The sequence below is a fragment of the Drosophila mauritiana genome, chromosome 2R, assembly GCF_004382145.1.
Source record: "Drosophila mauritiana strain mau12 chromosome 2R, ASM438214v1, whole genome shotgun sequence".
Classification (NCBI taxonomy): Eukaryota; Metazoa; Arthropoda; class Insecta; order Diptera; family Drosophilidae; genus Drosophila; species Drosophila mauritiana.
The window spans coordinates 19,861,681-19,874,004 of record NC_046668.1 but is presented as its reverse complement, the minus strand read 5'-3'; the positions used below and the strand labels follow the sequence as shown (position 1 = coordinate 19,874,004).

General features: G+C 45.4%; 4 protein-coding genes across 5 annotated transcripts in view; 3 read left to right on the top strand and 1 right to left on the bottom strand.

Annotated features, from left to right (window-relative positions):
• Window positions 1-12,324, bottom strand: part of LOC117136541 (epidermal growth factor receptor) — a 39,857-nt gene that overhangs the window by 10,059 nt on the left and 17,474 nt on the right. Inside the window, exon 1 of one of the 2 annotated variants that reach the window (XM_033297492.1) lies at window positions 1,493-2,732. The exons of the other annotated variant lie outside the window; for it this stretch is intronic. Within the exon in view, the coding sequence (XP_033153383.1) occupies window positions 1,493-1,793 (301 nt within the window). The 5' untranslated portion in view covers window positions 1,794-2,732. Of the gene's footprint in view, window positions 1-1,492; window positions 2,733-12,324 lie in introns of those variants that run through there. 2 annotated transcript variants of the gene reach the window in all.
• Window positions 7,143-9,553, top strand: LOC117136547 (melanization protease 1-like). Its single transcript, XM_033297499.1, has 4 exons — window positions 7,143-8,740; window positions 8,808-8,850; window positions 8,910-9,085; window positions 9,144-9,553. Exons 1-4 carry the CDS (start codon window positions 8,509-8,511, stop codon window positions 9,539-9,541), a joined length of 849 nt encoding a protein of 282 aa, XP_033153390.1. The 5' UTR covers window positions 7,143-8,508; the 3' UTR covers window positions 9,542-9,553.
• On the top strand, window positions 9,741-10,926 carry LOC117136548 (serine protease easter-like). Its single transcript, XM_033297501.1, has 3 exons — window positions 9,741-9,992; window positions 10,045-10,087; window positions 10,142-10,926. The coding sequence occupies exons 1-3, from the start codon at window positions 9,767-9,769 to the stop codon at window positions 10,692-10,694; spliced, it is 822 nt and encodes a 273-aa protein (XP_033153392.1). The 5' UTR covers window positions 9,741-9,766; the 3' UTR covers window positions 10,695-10,926.
• On the top strand, window positions 11,151-12,216 carry LOC117136546 (chymotrypsin-like protease CTRL-1). Its single transcript, XM_033297498.1, has 4 exons — window positions 11,151-11,403; window positions 11,457-11,499; window positions 11,556-11,734; window positions 11,789-12,216. Exons 1-4 carry the CDS (start codon window positions 11,166-11,168, stop codon window positions 12,205-12,207), a joined length of 879 nt encoding a protein of 292 aa, XP_033153389.1. The 5' UTR covers window positions 11,151-11,165; the 3' UTR covers window positions 12,208-12,216.

The window sequence follows — 12,324 nt, the reverse complement described above, 5'->3', positions numbered from 1 at the left end:
AACAATTTCTGCGAAAAGGGCATTGTGACAGCAGCGATCGTCTGTGCGAAAAAAAGGGTAATATCGCTGGCTGATTATCGCCGTAAGGACTCTGGCATCTTTATCGGTTTCATAACTCGCTTATCTAGCCATACATACATATATACACATATATCCACATATCCGGCTATGCGGTGGTGGTCTCCCATTAGCATAGACTGCGTAGCCAAAGTTTTCGTTTTCCTATCAATATTTGCACAGTTGCTGGCGCACAATGCGCACATTCAGTTATTAATTTGCAGCTACAAGATCACTGAGTACTTGGTATCGACGGCCCGCTTTTATTCGCCTCCCATTTAATTTTTACTTTTCTGTTTGCCCGCCAAATACAAACATTTGCCTCAAAGTACTGTGCAAACAGATACCGCCAGATACGCCACGGTGTTCATTAAATTGTGGCCAAATGGTTACCCAAACAGACAGCCAGCCAAGCAGCCGAAACTTCCAATATGCGAATACAATTTTCGTGTATTAATTTATTTCCCAACGGGTAAGAAACAAAGCCCACAAAGAAAACCTCGAGAACTGCAGAGTCAACAAATCGAGTCGCCATTTTAGCTGGAAATTGTGTCGCTAGTTGCAGTTGCACTGTTGCTTTTGCTTTTGCTGTTGCAATTGCAATTGCTGCTGATGCACAGAAAAGGGCACGCAGACGGCGGGAAAAGTGGCAGTCGGGCGGACTTAACACTAACTAACTACGCTTTACCTTGTACATTTGACATTACGAAATGCACAGCACAGTGCTCAGTGCTTGGCTAATCAGTGCGTTCTGGTATTCTGGTATGTTTGCCGTGATATCTGATGGCTAGGTGTGGGGGTAACTCGAAACAGGGGCGATAGTGCACACAAGACTCTTTGACTAAGCCAGCGCCAAGTCAAGAGGTGAGCCACAGGGCAGGTGAGACCGTCGCGAAGGGCAGGTATAAAATCAGGGAGCATTCACTCTGGACTAGAGGATACCCTGGCGTATACGTGATATTGAGAAATCTCATTCAAAGTCCGGATTAAAATCCAGACAGAAATGTTATGTAAGCTTATATCACTTAAAATACTACTACATACAAGTGCTCTTTAATCGATGAGCTTAGTAAAATATTTGTAATATTGCACACTTTGCAGCTACCCCTCGATAATTGATATTCCCAGGGTAACGATAAGACCAAATAATACGAAATGCAGCCGAAAACGTAGCTATATTTAAAGTGCAGTACAGGGGACAAATAAAAAAACATCACGGCGATAAGATAAACGACAGCATATCGCTGGCACGAAACTGAAAACCCCTGAAAACGGTGGAAACTCTGGAGACCAACTGATACGGTGGCCAAATTCGGGCCGACCTGGCTCTTTTGATATATGGGCAGCCAGGCAGTCAGACAGATGATCTACATAAACATTTTGATAGATGATGGGCGGCTTGAGGAAGATGGATAGATCCTTGCGCTGCACTTACTTTTCCCCTTGACGAACTCGTTCTTGTTCTTGTCCTCCAGACTGGTGGGAATGGTGACTCCGTTGGCTCCCAGTCCCAGGGCGAAGTTGGCCCCGCCCCTCTGCCGATTTTGGGCCGAACTGCTGCGGTACAGGAATCGATCTCGATCCCGATCGCGATCTATATCCTGGTGGCGCTGGCGATTGTTCTGGCGGGCGTAGCGATCGCGGGCCGCCGAGGCGGGCCAAATGCAAATGCAGTGGGCCAGGAGCAGGAGCAGCAGTGGGAAGGGGCAGGGGCCGTTGCGCCGTCGCAGCAGCATTGTGGCTGAGCGGTGGGTGGTTTGGTGGGTGGTGCTTTTTGTGGGCGTTACTGGTGGGATGAATCAAGCCCTCTTCCAAGCTATAACCCCTGACGTCATAGGGGTTATTTTTTGTGCGTTTCTTTTTCTTGAACTTGCGGTTTACTTTCGGCTTTTTGCTCACTCAGCTTTGCGTGCCAAAATACAGCTTTTCATAAATTTGATTTCGACTCTTTCACTGCGTTTGCTGCTGCTGCTGTTGTTGTTGTTGTTTTGAATTTAAGCTGTTGTCGTTGCAATTTGCCACTGTATTGGTGTTTACATTTCACTGTGTGTGCGCGCGAGTGAGTGTGTGTGTTTTCGAGTGGGTCTTTTGAACGCGCCAGTGAGTGAGTGTGTGTGCGTGTGAGTGTAGGAACCAGTTTCACATTACGAGCCACAAGAGTCGTCCGAAGGCTTTCATATATATATGTGTATGTACAAAATATATGTGTATAAAATTTTTGTTATTTTTCAGATGTATTTTTCAGCTTCTTTTTTGAGTTCGCCAACGATTTTTGAGGTTAGAGAGGCGTGCGCAGGCGCAGCTCTCAGCTTTCAGCTTTAATTGCCCTAAGCAATTGTTGTGTTGCCCCCGCAGCCGTTAACTTGCACAAAACACACACACTTGGCCATCATTCGAACTGAGCCACAACCGCCACAGCCGCGGCTGCCAATTAGCAGGGAATTCACAAAAATACGCTTAGTATAGGCCAAAGGCACTTGGCTTACACCCCGTTTTTGGCTTTGCTTTTGCGAGCGTTTTGCGAACTGCGATTTCTCGGTACTTCGATTAGCACGATCTTCGAATTAGCAAACGCTGCGATCGAGAGCACAGATATGGCCGAGGATTCGAGCTCAAGACGTCCGTACTGAGCGATTCGCGTCTGCGCAGCAACAAGTTGTATTCGAGACTGAGGCCAAAGGCGCAGCCAAAGTCGCTGCTTCCTCTCTCTCTCTCACTCTCTCGCCGTGTTTCCCACTCTCCATAGCGGCGAAGAGAGCGCGCACAGGTAAAAATAAAGGTGAGCGGCGAAATCTCGAGCTCAGATCAGGTCAAAATAAAAGCAAAGCCAGCAGCGATACAGCAACAACTACAGCACAGCTGCGCACTGCTGTCGCCCCCTCTCGCTCGCTCAGTGCAGCGCTCCCACTCGCACTGCCAGCGGACCATCTACATCCACAATCCAAAGGTAATCGTAAACGTAGCAGCAGCGTTTTAAAAAGTCAGCGTAATACGAAACGATACGGCCAGATACATTGGGCAATCTCCCCCAGACCAGCAAATGCTCTACATATCATGGGAAAATGCTAAACGGTGGCCCTAAAGAATCGCATTTAGCGCCATCTCAAATGAACGGAAACATCAACTAGAGTTCGCAGAACATAACTACAACTTAAGAATTATAGCATAGAGCATATGGTTCTGAGCGGTTAAGTATCCCAAGCTTGAAAAGTGGATATGGACAATCTTTTTGCACAATATACGTTGCTCGATATACAATATACTCATGGGATTTATGAAACAAAAATTGGACACACTCTATAAGATTTCCATGAAAAGATAAAACAGAATTGATAAGAACCATTTGCATTACTTAAAAGAGTTTTGAGAAGCATTTATATGTAACAACCTAAGTTTTAAGATAGCAAAGTGTAGGATGTATTGTAGCATTTCGGCTTAAGGCGCCAGAAATGTTCTTTTCAACTGCAGAGACGAGTTTTCCAACAAAGGCAAGTACTTGAGCAACAATGTCCTGATTTTCCCCTCCCCCAAGATGCCCAATAGCAAAGACAAGAGCAAAAAACCAATGCGGGGATTATCCGACAGCATCTTAACTCCGACAGCTGTGCAGGGCATTTAAGATTCGCATCGATTGCAGGTCGTTCCCAGGTAAGATCTTGTGTATATCCCAATTTCTTACTGCTGCTGTTGTTGTTTGAGGTTCTGTTGTTGCGGCGAATTCGAGAGCGCTCAGGTAAAGCGATCGCCGCTCTCTCACCTGGCTGTATATACATGGGTGTGTGTGGGCAATGCTGCCATATAAGCACAAAAGATCTCGGCAATTGTATCTGTATCTGTGTGTGTGTGTGCATCTGTGTCTGTTAGCCGAGCCTGCGTGGGCCATGGATTGTCTTTTGGCAAAAAGATTTCTGTTCGAGCGTTGTCAACATTGTTAGGGCAGATCCGAGACCGAGATCTCGGTGGCCTCTTCTTCACCTGTTCCCAGCCCACAAGAAATCGGGGTTTTTACGCCTGCGCCATGTGCTCTGCGGGATCGGGCTGGGATCGGGCCAAAAGGACACTGTTTCGGCAGGTAAATCCGAAGCGTTTTGACCTTTTCACGTTGCCATAACAGAAATACAAAAGGTGCACTTGGAAAAGCGCAACCAACTCCTCGCTCTGCATTTGAATCTCGAATCCCACGCTGTGACTCTCGAGAGGCGTTGCATTGTCTTGCTCGGCGCTTTGTTTCAGAGCATGAAAGTACATTTAAATTGAAAAGCGTTTCCACAGATTTTCGATGGGGTAAAAGCGCCATGCTCCGCTCTGCAGCCATAATCAAACATATTAATAGCCGTCTGTCCCAAGCCAGAAGACCTCAATCAAAGGTCCACTGCCCAACCCGTACAGAATCATCTGTCAAAATCGAAGAGCGTGCAACTGACAGCCGAACATCGAGTTGAGAACGATCTCAGAACTCAGAGCTCTGAAACCACTTCAGGGCACTCCACCAACTCCGCCACTGCGAACCACAGGTAAACGCCGCTCGAGAGGTGTAAGATGCCGAGATTCTGAGATTCCGAGATGCCCCGACCCACACTCATAAACATTTGATCAAGCGTACAAAATGCCATGCGAAGAGAAATGTTTTTTAACTCCCCCACTCCAGTGCAGCACTCCATCTGTCTATGATCTCTCCTCTGGTTTAACCAATTTCAAAAGAAAGCCTCGAGAACCAGGCCCTTGAAGTGATTCCTGGCCGCTCTACAGGTTGTCGGACTCATTGGAATCATCGGAATCATCGTGATCATCGCCATCGATGTCTGGCGAGTCGACGTCTAGGCGTTACTTTCAAGTGCCACGCAGATTAAGGGCAACAAAAGATCGGCTCAGGAGGCGCTCAAGTGTCTCGGCGGGATGAGAGGGATGCTCCAGCCCATAGGGCGCAACGAATTCGTTGCATTATGGAGTGTTGCACATTGGCACATGGAACAAACAAGTACACACATACTTACTTACATAGCGCATTACATCGACTTGGGATTCGATTTTTTGCGAGGAAATAATGAAAGTGCATGTTAAGGGGAATACTATGAAGACCTCACTCCTTAGAGATCTTAAAAACAAGAAGTATTTCGTACAAAGCTATACAAACTTAGCATGGCTATACAAATATTTAAGAACCAAAGACTGGACCTGTATTAGTCTAAAAATACACAAACTCACAGATATTTTTAGAATACAATGTGATTAGCCGAGGTGATTAAATAACCATTAGCATATTCAAAAGAGAACCTTAATAGCGTTGAAATGTGCAAAACCAACTATTTAAACAGAATAAAATGGGAACTTTTTCAATTCATGCCCTTAACTATTAGCTTAATTTTGGCCAACTTTAAGCGCGTGCTAGCCCCAACACCTGAAGGCGCGTAATTGGATTACCTGTTTATTTGGCCCTTTGGCATGGTCATAGCCCTGTGCCTTGGAATTCCATCGATACAGATGATAGATCGATCAGATTCTCCGGCTGGGGTTGTGCTTCATCAGCATTCAACTTGTCACACGGCTGTGAAAAGCTGCTTAGAATTAAAGCTAATTGCCGAGTCCCCAACATGATGCGGCACATTTGACTTGGCTGGGATGGCATAGAGCATGGAGCATGGAGCACGGATTCCAATTCCTCATATTCAGTCCGGCTAATTGGTCATAAGATCGAGCGCGCTCTTAACTCAACTTTAACCCCCAGCCAAATGGCAAAAGGCAGGCGTGCAGATACGCAGAAACTTTGACTTCATCTCATCGTTTTAGCATAAAGAGGTTTATGTTTTTTGTTTTCTGGTTTGTTTTTTAGCAGATTTTTTTTATTGATTGTCGCAGAGTCGTCTGCTGTGTGTTGGTGCACGACTCACGTTTCAAAAAAAAAAACACACACAACAACATGCTGGGTAAAATAAGAAATACAAAATACGGAGAGTGCCTCGCCGTCTCTTGGGCCGATTTCAAGTTTTTTTTGAGCTTAGCACTGTGTTCCTCGTATTTTTATTTCGCCGTTCGCTTTTCGTTCCTTTTAATGTCTTTGTAAACATAATTGCAACAACTCCAATAACAGATTGTTTGCGCGACTTTAATCGCTTTGTCGTGAAGTGTGAAATATGAGCGTCCAAGTCGCTGGGGAGCTTTCGGCGAATCCCCATCCCCATCTCCATTTACGTTCCGATCTGCGGCACTTCGAGGGCCCCAGTATTCCCCAGTACTGCCGCCCAACCTATAAATACCCACCAAAAATATTTAAGACGAGTCTGTCGTCCCGCCGCCCATAATATTTGCAATGTGTGGCTTGGCTTGTGCCGCTAAATGTAAATTATGGTCGAGTATATGTTGGCTACATTGTGTGGTGCGGCCATTTTAGCAGCGTACGCTGCCAACAAGTTCAATTAGCGCATCGGTTCGATTTGCTAAAATTTAATCCGGGCATAAAGCACGAAGTGAATGCCAATGCCACTCCGGTCAGATAAGCAGAAGCACCACCTCCGGAGAATCGGAGAAAGAGAGAGAATCGGGCGGCGATAAGCGTGGAGAGGAGCCGAGAAACTGAGAAACGGACGTTTTAGCCACGCACACGTGTGCTGCACACAGAAAAACCCCCATATTATCACCCAAAATAAATGTTGTTAATAAACTTATGCATAAATACCTAAAATAGAATTGATAAGAAAACCAATAAAAACATCACATTTAATTGTTGAAATGTTTTGGGAAATATACGAGTCAGTGGAAAACCCCACAGATAACGATGATCTTTTTTCTCTCAGTGTGTGGACTGGGCCTACGTAGGCCTTTGCCTTTGGACCTTGGAGTGCAGGGCGCCCGTCGACAACAGCATGTTGCAACAACACTCGACAGCGGCAACCTGTGGAGCCTGCGTGCCATTAGCCATGGAGCATGAAACAAAAGCCGAGCCAGCCAAGATGGAGCGCTCAGTAGGAATGGATCGGAGTGGAGTGGAGAAGAGTGGAGTGGAATGGAGTGAAGTGGAGTGGAGTGGAGTAAAGTGGTGTGGAGTAGGGAGGCCTGCCACAATGCATTTGCGATAAATGGCAGGCTTGCAGGCATGGAAGGCCCTTAAAAGCCAGCGACAAGCGAGCGACCAAGAAGTGAAAGATTTGCGCAGTGAGATAGCTCATTTTGGATCCGAGCCGGGTCTGGGCCAGTTCTTCGTTTGTTACCTTGGCTAATCGGCGGCTATGTAAGATGGTTGTTGTACGTGCGGCGACACAGTCGCAGCCTCAGCCCAAAGTCAAGACCACGAACGTGTTGTTGCTGCTCGATGTTGCCGATGTTGACACCAGCAACAACAGCAGCAACATCAGCCACATCAGTCCTCGGTCCTCAGCCTCAGTCGACCACAGCCGCATTCCGAGATGTAAGGATTCCTGCAGCTCCAGAGGCCGCCCCACTGGCAGCGGGCCCGGCAAGGTCAATAAATCCAGAAATCCAGATCCACTCCCGATTAGTGATGGCTAGGGTATTACTGCCCATGCCCAGCTACACTCATGAAAGTCCATAACTATGGGTATATGTGTAAGGTAGAAGGGGGATTCACCCTTTCTTCATGAAATATGATTGATTTTGACTTCTATCAAACGAATATTATTCTTGAAAAGTAAAATCAAGAAATACAAACAATTACATGCCGTTTGGACAACATCGCACCATTTTTGGTCGTGAGCAACGCTTTAGAACAAAGCCATAAAATCGCAATTTATAAAACCAACGCTGGATTTTGCCCGCTTGTCACACACTTTGAATCCAAACAAAGCACTCATAATTAGATGAAAATTAATATCGTATCGTGTCTTTCGCCTGGGTTCGAAGTTCGAGCATTCCAATACGAATATTCAAATTCCAATGCTATTCATTTATTGCGGCTCATTTGCTTATTTCAAATGAAAATGATTAGTTCAGCCGTTGTTTTTGTAGCTAATATCCCTCCTCTCGGTTTCTCTGTTTTTCTGACTGTGTGCAGTCGGATTTTCGAACTGGAACCGGTTCTGGCACCACTTACCAAAGCTTCAACCTGGCCAGCGAGAAATCGGGAGAGAGAGATCGGAGTACGAGATGCTGGCGAGCCAAACCCACACACCAACCGATCTTACCTCTCTTCGTGGGCATACGAATCTCCGAAGAATCGGTGGCTCAGCATCAACACACGCGAGGAGAAATAGGGGGAATTCTTGGAAATTGTGGGGTCACATTTCCCCTCTTTCGATCGCCAGCGAAATTCCTCGCAATTATAACCAACAAAAATTCTTAATAGATTGTGCATCATTTAGTATTCCATTTAAAATTGATAATTAGAATGGAAATACCGCGTGCCGAATATATTGTGTTAATTACATTTTGGGCCCCTTATCGCCTCGTTCGTATAAAACACAAATTTTGGACCGCCAATCTCTTAGTACGGGATTCGAGATGAAGATCGCCGCAGCTGTGATTATCCTGCTCACTGGGATTGCATTTGGAAATGGACAATATCCTGTGTCATTCCTGGAACCAAATTGCGGAGTTTCGATTTCGAATTATGGCAATGGTAATGCGGTTCCCATGATTGTCAATGGCCGGCCGGCTGATATGTTTGCTAATCCATGGATGGCATTGGTATACGGTAACGGAACTATGTGCGGTGGATCCCTCATCACGAACCGTAAGTAGGGCGATGGGAAAACCATAAGTAATTTTATCAGCAAAAAATTAATTAATACGATTTTCAGGATTTGTTCTTAGTGCTGCGCACTGCGTATCTGATGACCCCACGTGAGTATAACACCACTTATTGGAGAATCCATAATCGAAGTCCTGTCACCTCTTTAAAGGGACATATACCTAGGCGAGTTCGACAGGTCAACCGACACGGATTGTTCCACTACTGCCTGCATGCCGAAAGCCATTAAAATTGCGGTCGATGCGTATATAAAACACCCCCTTTATGTGCAAGCCACCCAAAACGACATAGCCCTGTTCCGACTGGCCACCAAGGTGGAATTCACTGGTAAGCTAGACGCCAGTTTCTGAAGGATATTAGCTAAACATCAATCAATACACCACAGACTACGTAAAGCCAATCTGCCTGCTGACCAACTACAATCTCTTAAACTACGTTACCACTCTGACTGCCACTGGATGGGGCGACACAGAGCAGGGAGTGCCTAGCCAAGTCCTAAAGACAACAACCCTTACCCAAGTGCATCGCTCCTACTGCTCGAGACAGTTTGGAACCCGAGTGGATTGGTCTCACATCTGTGCCTGGGACTACACTTCATCCACGTGCAGTGGCGATTCGGGTGGCCCAATATCCGCTAAAATAACAATTGATGGTATGGCCCGAGTCGTTCAGTTCGGTATAGTCAGTTATGGAGACGAACAATGTAGGTCCCTGGGGGTCTATACGAACGTTTTGCACCATATGAACTTTATCATTAATGCCGTGCGACTTAAAGATTGTTAGGTCTCGGATAAAAGAAGTAACTATTAAACGCCTTGGTTTTATTTTAGTTGATTTCTGATTAAATGATTCAAAGCAAGCTCGTATGATCTTTAGCAAGAGCTTGATTCTGATACCTAGCAGTATGCTCTCTTCTCTCCGAGAGGCGATAAGCCAATTCATAAAAAGCGAAACATCCCAGTTGCGAACTTTATTCAACCATTAGCTGTATGTTTATACAGCTGGGGTATGAAAAACACTGAGATCTTTGTACTGGCCGTACTTTTGTCCAGCAGTTCAGTAGTTGTGCTGGGCTCGGTAAGTGGCAGCTTTCTGGAGCATCCGTGTGGCGCTGTTCCGATTCGCAAATTCAAAATTCACGGAGGTCACGACGCCCCAATAGCCAGCGCTCCATGGATGGCCATGGTCATGGGGGAAAAGGGTTTCCATTGCGGAGCCACACTAATCACAAATCGTAAGTTATCAACAGAGTGAGGTGAAGCAAAATACGAGCTATTGTTTTTCAGGCTTCGTACTGACGGCAGCACATTGTATAGCAAACGGGGAACTGTGAGTATGCTGCCACATCCTTGGATTAAATCCAACTTTTAACCATCTCAATAGAAAGGTCCGCCTGGGCGCACTCGACCAAGAAGCTGAAGCACAGGAGTTCGCTGTCGATGCCATGTTTGCCCACACAGATTATGACTTTAACCAGCACGACTTGGCTCTTTTGAGACTGGCCAAGCAAGTGCACTATTCAGACAATATAAGTCCGATTTGCTTGCTCCTGGACCCGCTCTTTAAAAACATTGATGAGCACATTATCAAGTTTAGAACCTACGGCTGGGGACAAACCGAATCGAGCCCGTCTAGCCGGATACTCCAGAAGACCTCGCTCTTTAACCTTCGCCGATCTGAGTGCGCGAAGCAGTATTCGCATCAGCAGATCAATCGCAATCACATCTGCGCGGAAAGAGCTAATGCCAACACTTGCAATGGAGATTCCGGTGGTCCGCTGACCGCCATCGTAACTTATGACCATGTCCAAACTGTGTTCCAGTTTGGAGTCACCAGCTTCGGACATGAGGACTGCTCCAAAGCCACTGTCTTTACAAACGTAATGGCCCATTTGGACTGGATCGTAAATACTGTTCGCCGCGCAGGGAATATGTAATGCGGTGAAGCGTTTTGAAAAACAAAATATAACGGTTGCATAATGAATCCAGTAAAAATCCAGCGGATGATTTTTATTAAAATGAATTATTAAACTTATTTAATTACAAGGAAAACCCCATACCCATATACTCATATGAATAACTTTTTGTCAATAAAAAACAAGAGAGAATGCTATATTCTAGCTGCCCGACTATCCGATACCCGTTACTCAGCTAGTGGAAATGCCAACGCAAAATTTCATAATTTTTCTGGCTTATAGATATATGTTGTAGAATAAAATGAGAAACAAATTTTAAACAAATTTCTATAAGTGTGGACGTGGGAGTTTTGGGCGATTTGTGGGAAACGCTTCCTTCTACCTGTTGCAAACTTTTCAACGAATCTAGTATACCCTTTTACTCTGCGAGTAATGGGTATAACACCTAATGATAACGATTCGCAAGAAATGTATTAAAGCAATGTGCAGATTATGCCTCATTGCCTTATTGAGTTCAAAATGAAATGGCTGGTGGTTTGCTTTATTCTCGCGCTTCGTTCATACGGGTCGCTTGGCCAGGATTTGCTAGATCCGAACTGTGTGCAAACACCAGTTGGAGTCCGCAGGCAAATTTTAGGAGGTCATAATACTGATATACAGTCGCATCCATGGATGGTACAGATACTCCAAAGGGGCTATCACTACTGTGGCGGCTCACTGATAAGCTCACGTACGTAAATAAGCTTAGCAGGATGATGAGAAATTAATGTGTGTGTTTTCCAGTATTTGTTCTGACAGCAGCGCATTGCGAAAGCCAATACCGTTTGTAAGTAACTACGAACATTTTTCAGTTCAAATTTGTATAAATCTTTTCTCAAAAAGGAAAGTGCGTTTGGGTGGATATAATGGCAATACGCCCAGATACGACTGTTCAAGCGAATATTGCTCACCATTAGGCGCAGAAATCGACGTGGAGCGGATATTTTCGCACCCGTTCTACGGTGAATATCATAATTATGATATTGCCTTATTTCTGCTGGCCCAACCCGTAAGATATAATTGTAAGCATACAATTCATGCGTATCTATAAAGAGTTAATAACTCCTCTTTTCCAGTTCAAATAAGACCGATCTGTGTGCTGAAAACTTCGAACGAGGACAAATTGCGACGATTTCTGAACTATGTTAGCACGTTTAATGTGACCGGCTGGGGCAAAACGGAATCTGAAAACACGAGCACAACACTTCAGACAGCTAGTTTGTACCACCTGTATCGCGGATACTGTGTCCAAATCTTCGACCGGGAAATAGGCTGGCCACACATCTGTGCTGGCCATTCGCAATCCTTTACGTGCGCCGGCGATTCTGGTGGTCCGTTGAGCGCGGAGCTTACCTTTTCGGGAGTGAAACGCCCCTATTTGTTCGGAATAATCAGCTATGGGGCTCCTAAATGTCGTGAAGCTACCGTATTCACGAATGTTTTACATTACACAAGCTGGATTAGAGAAGTTGTGCACAAGTTCACTCCCATTTAAGATTTGCAGGATTTGTAGGACTGTCCACTTCGGTATTGCAATAAATGCAATCATTTTCAATGCAATTTGTTTGTAGAAATGCTCCAATTCAATGCAATCGGGTCCCGAGAACTCAAG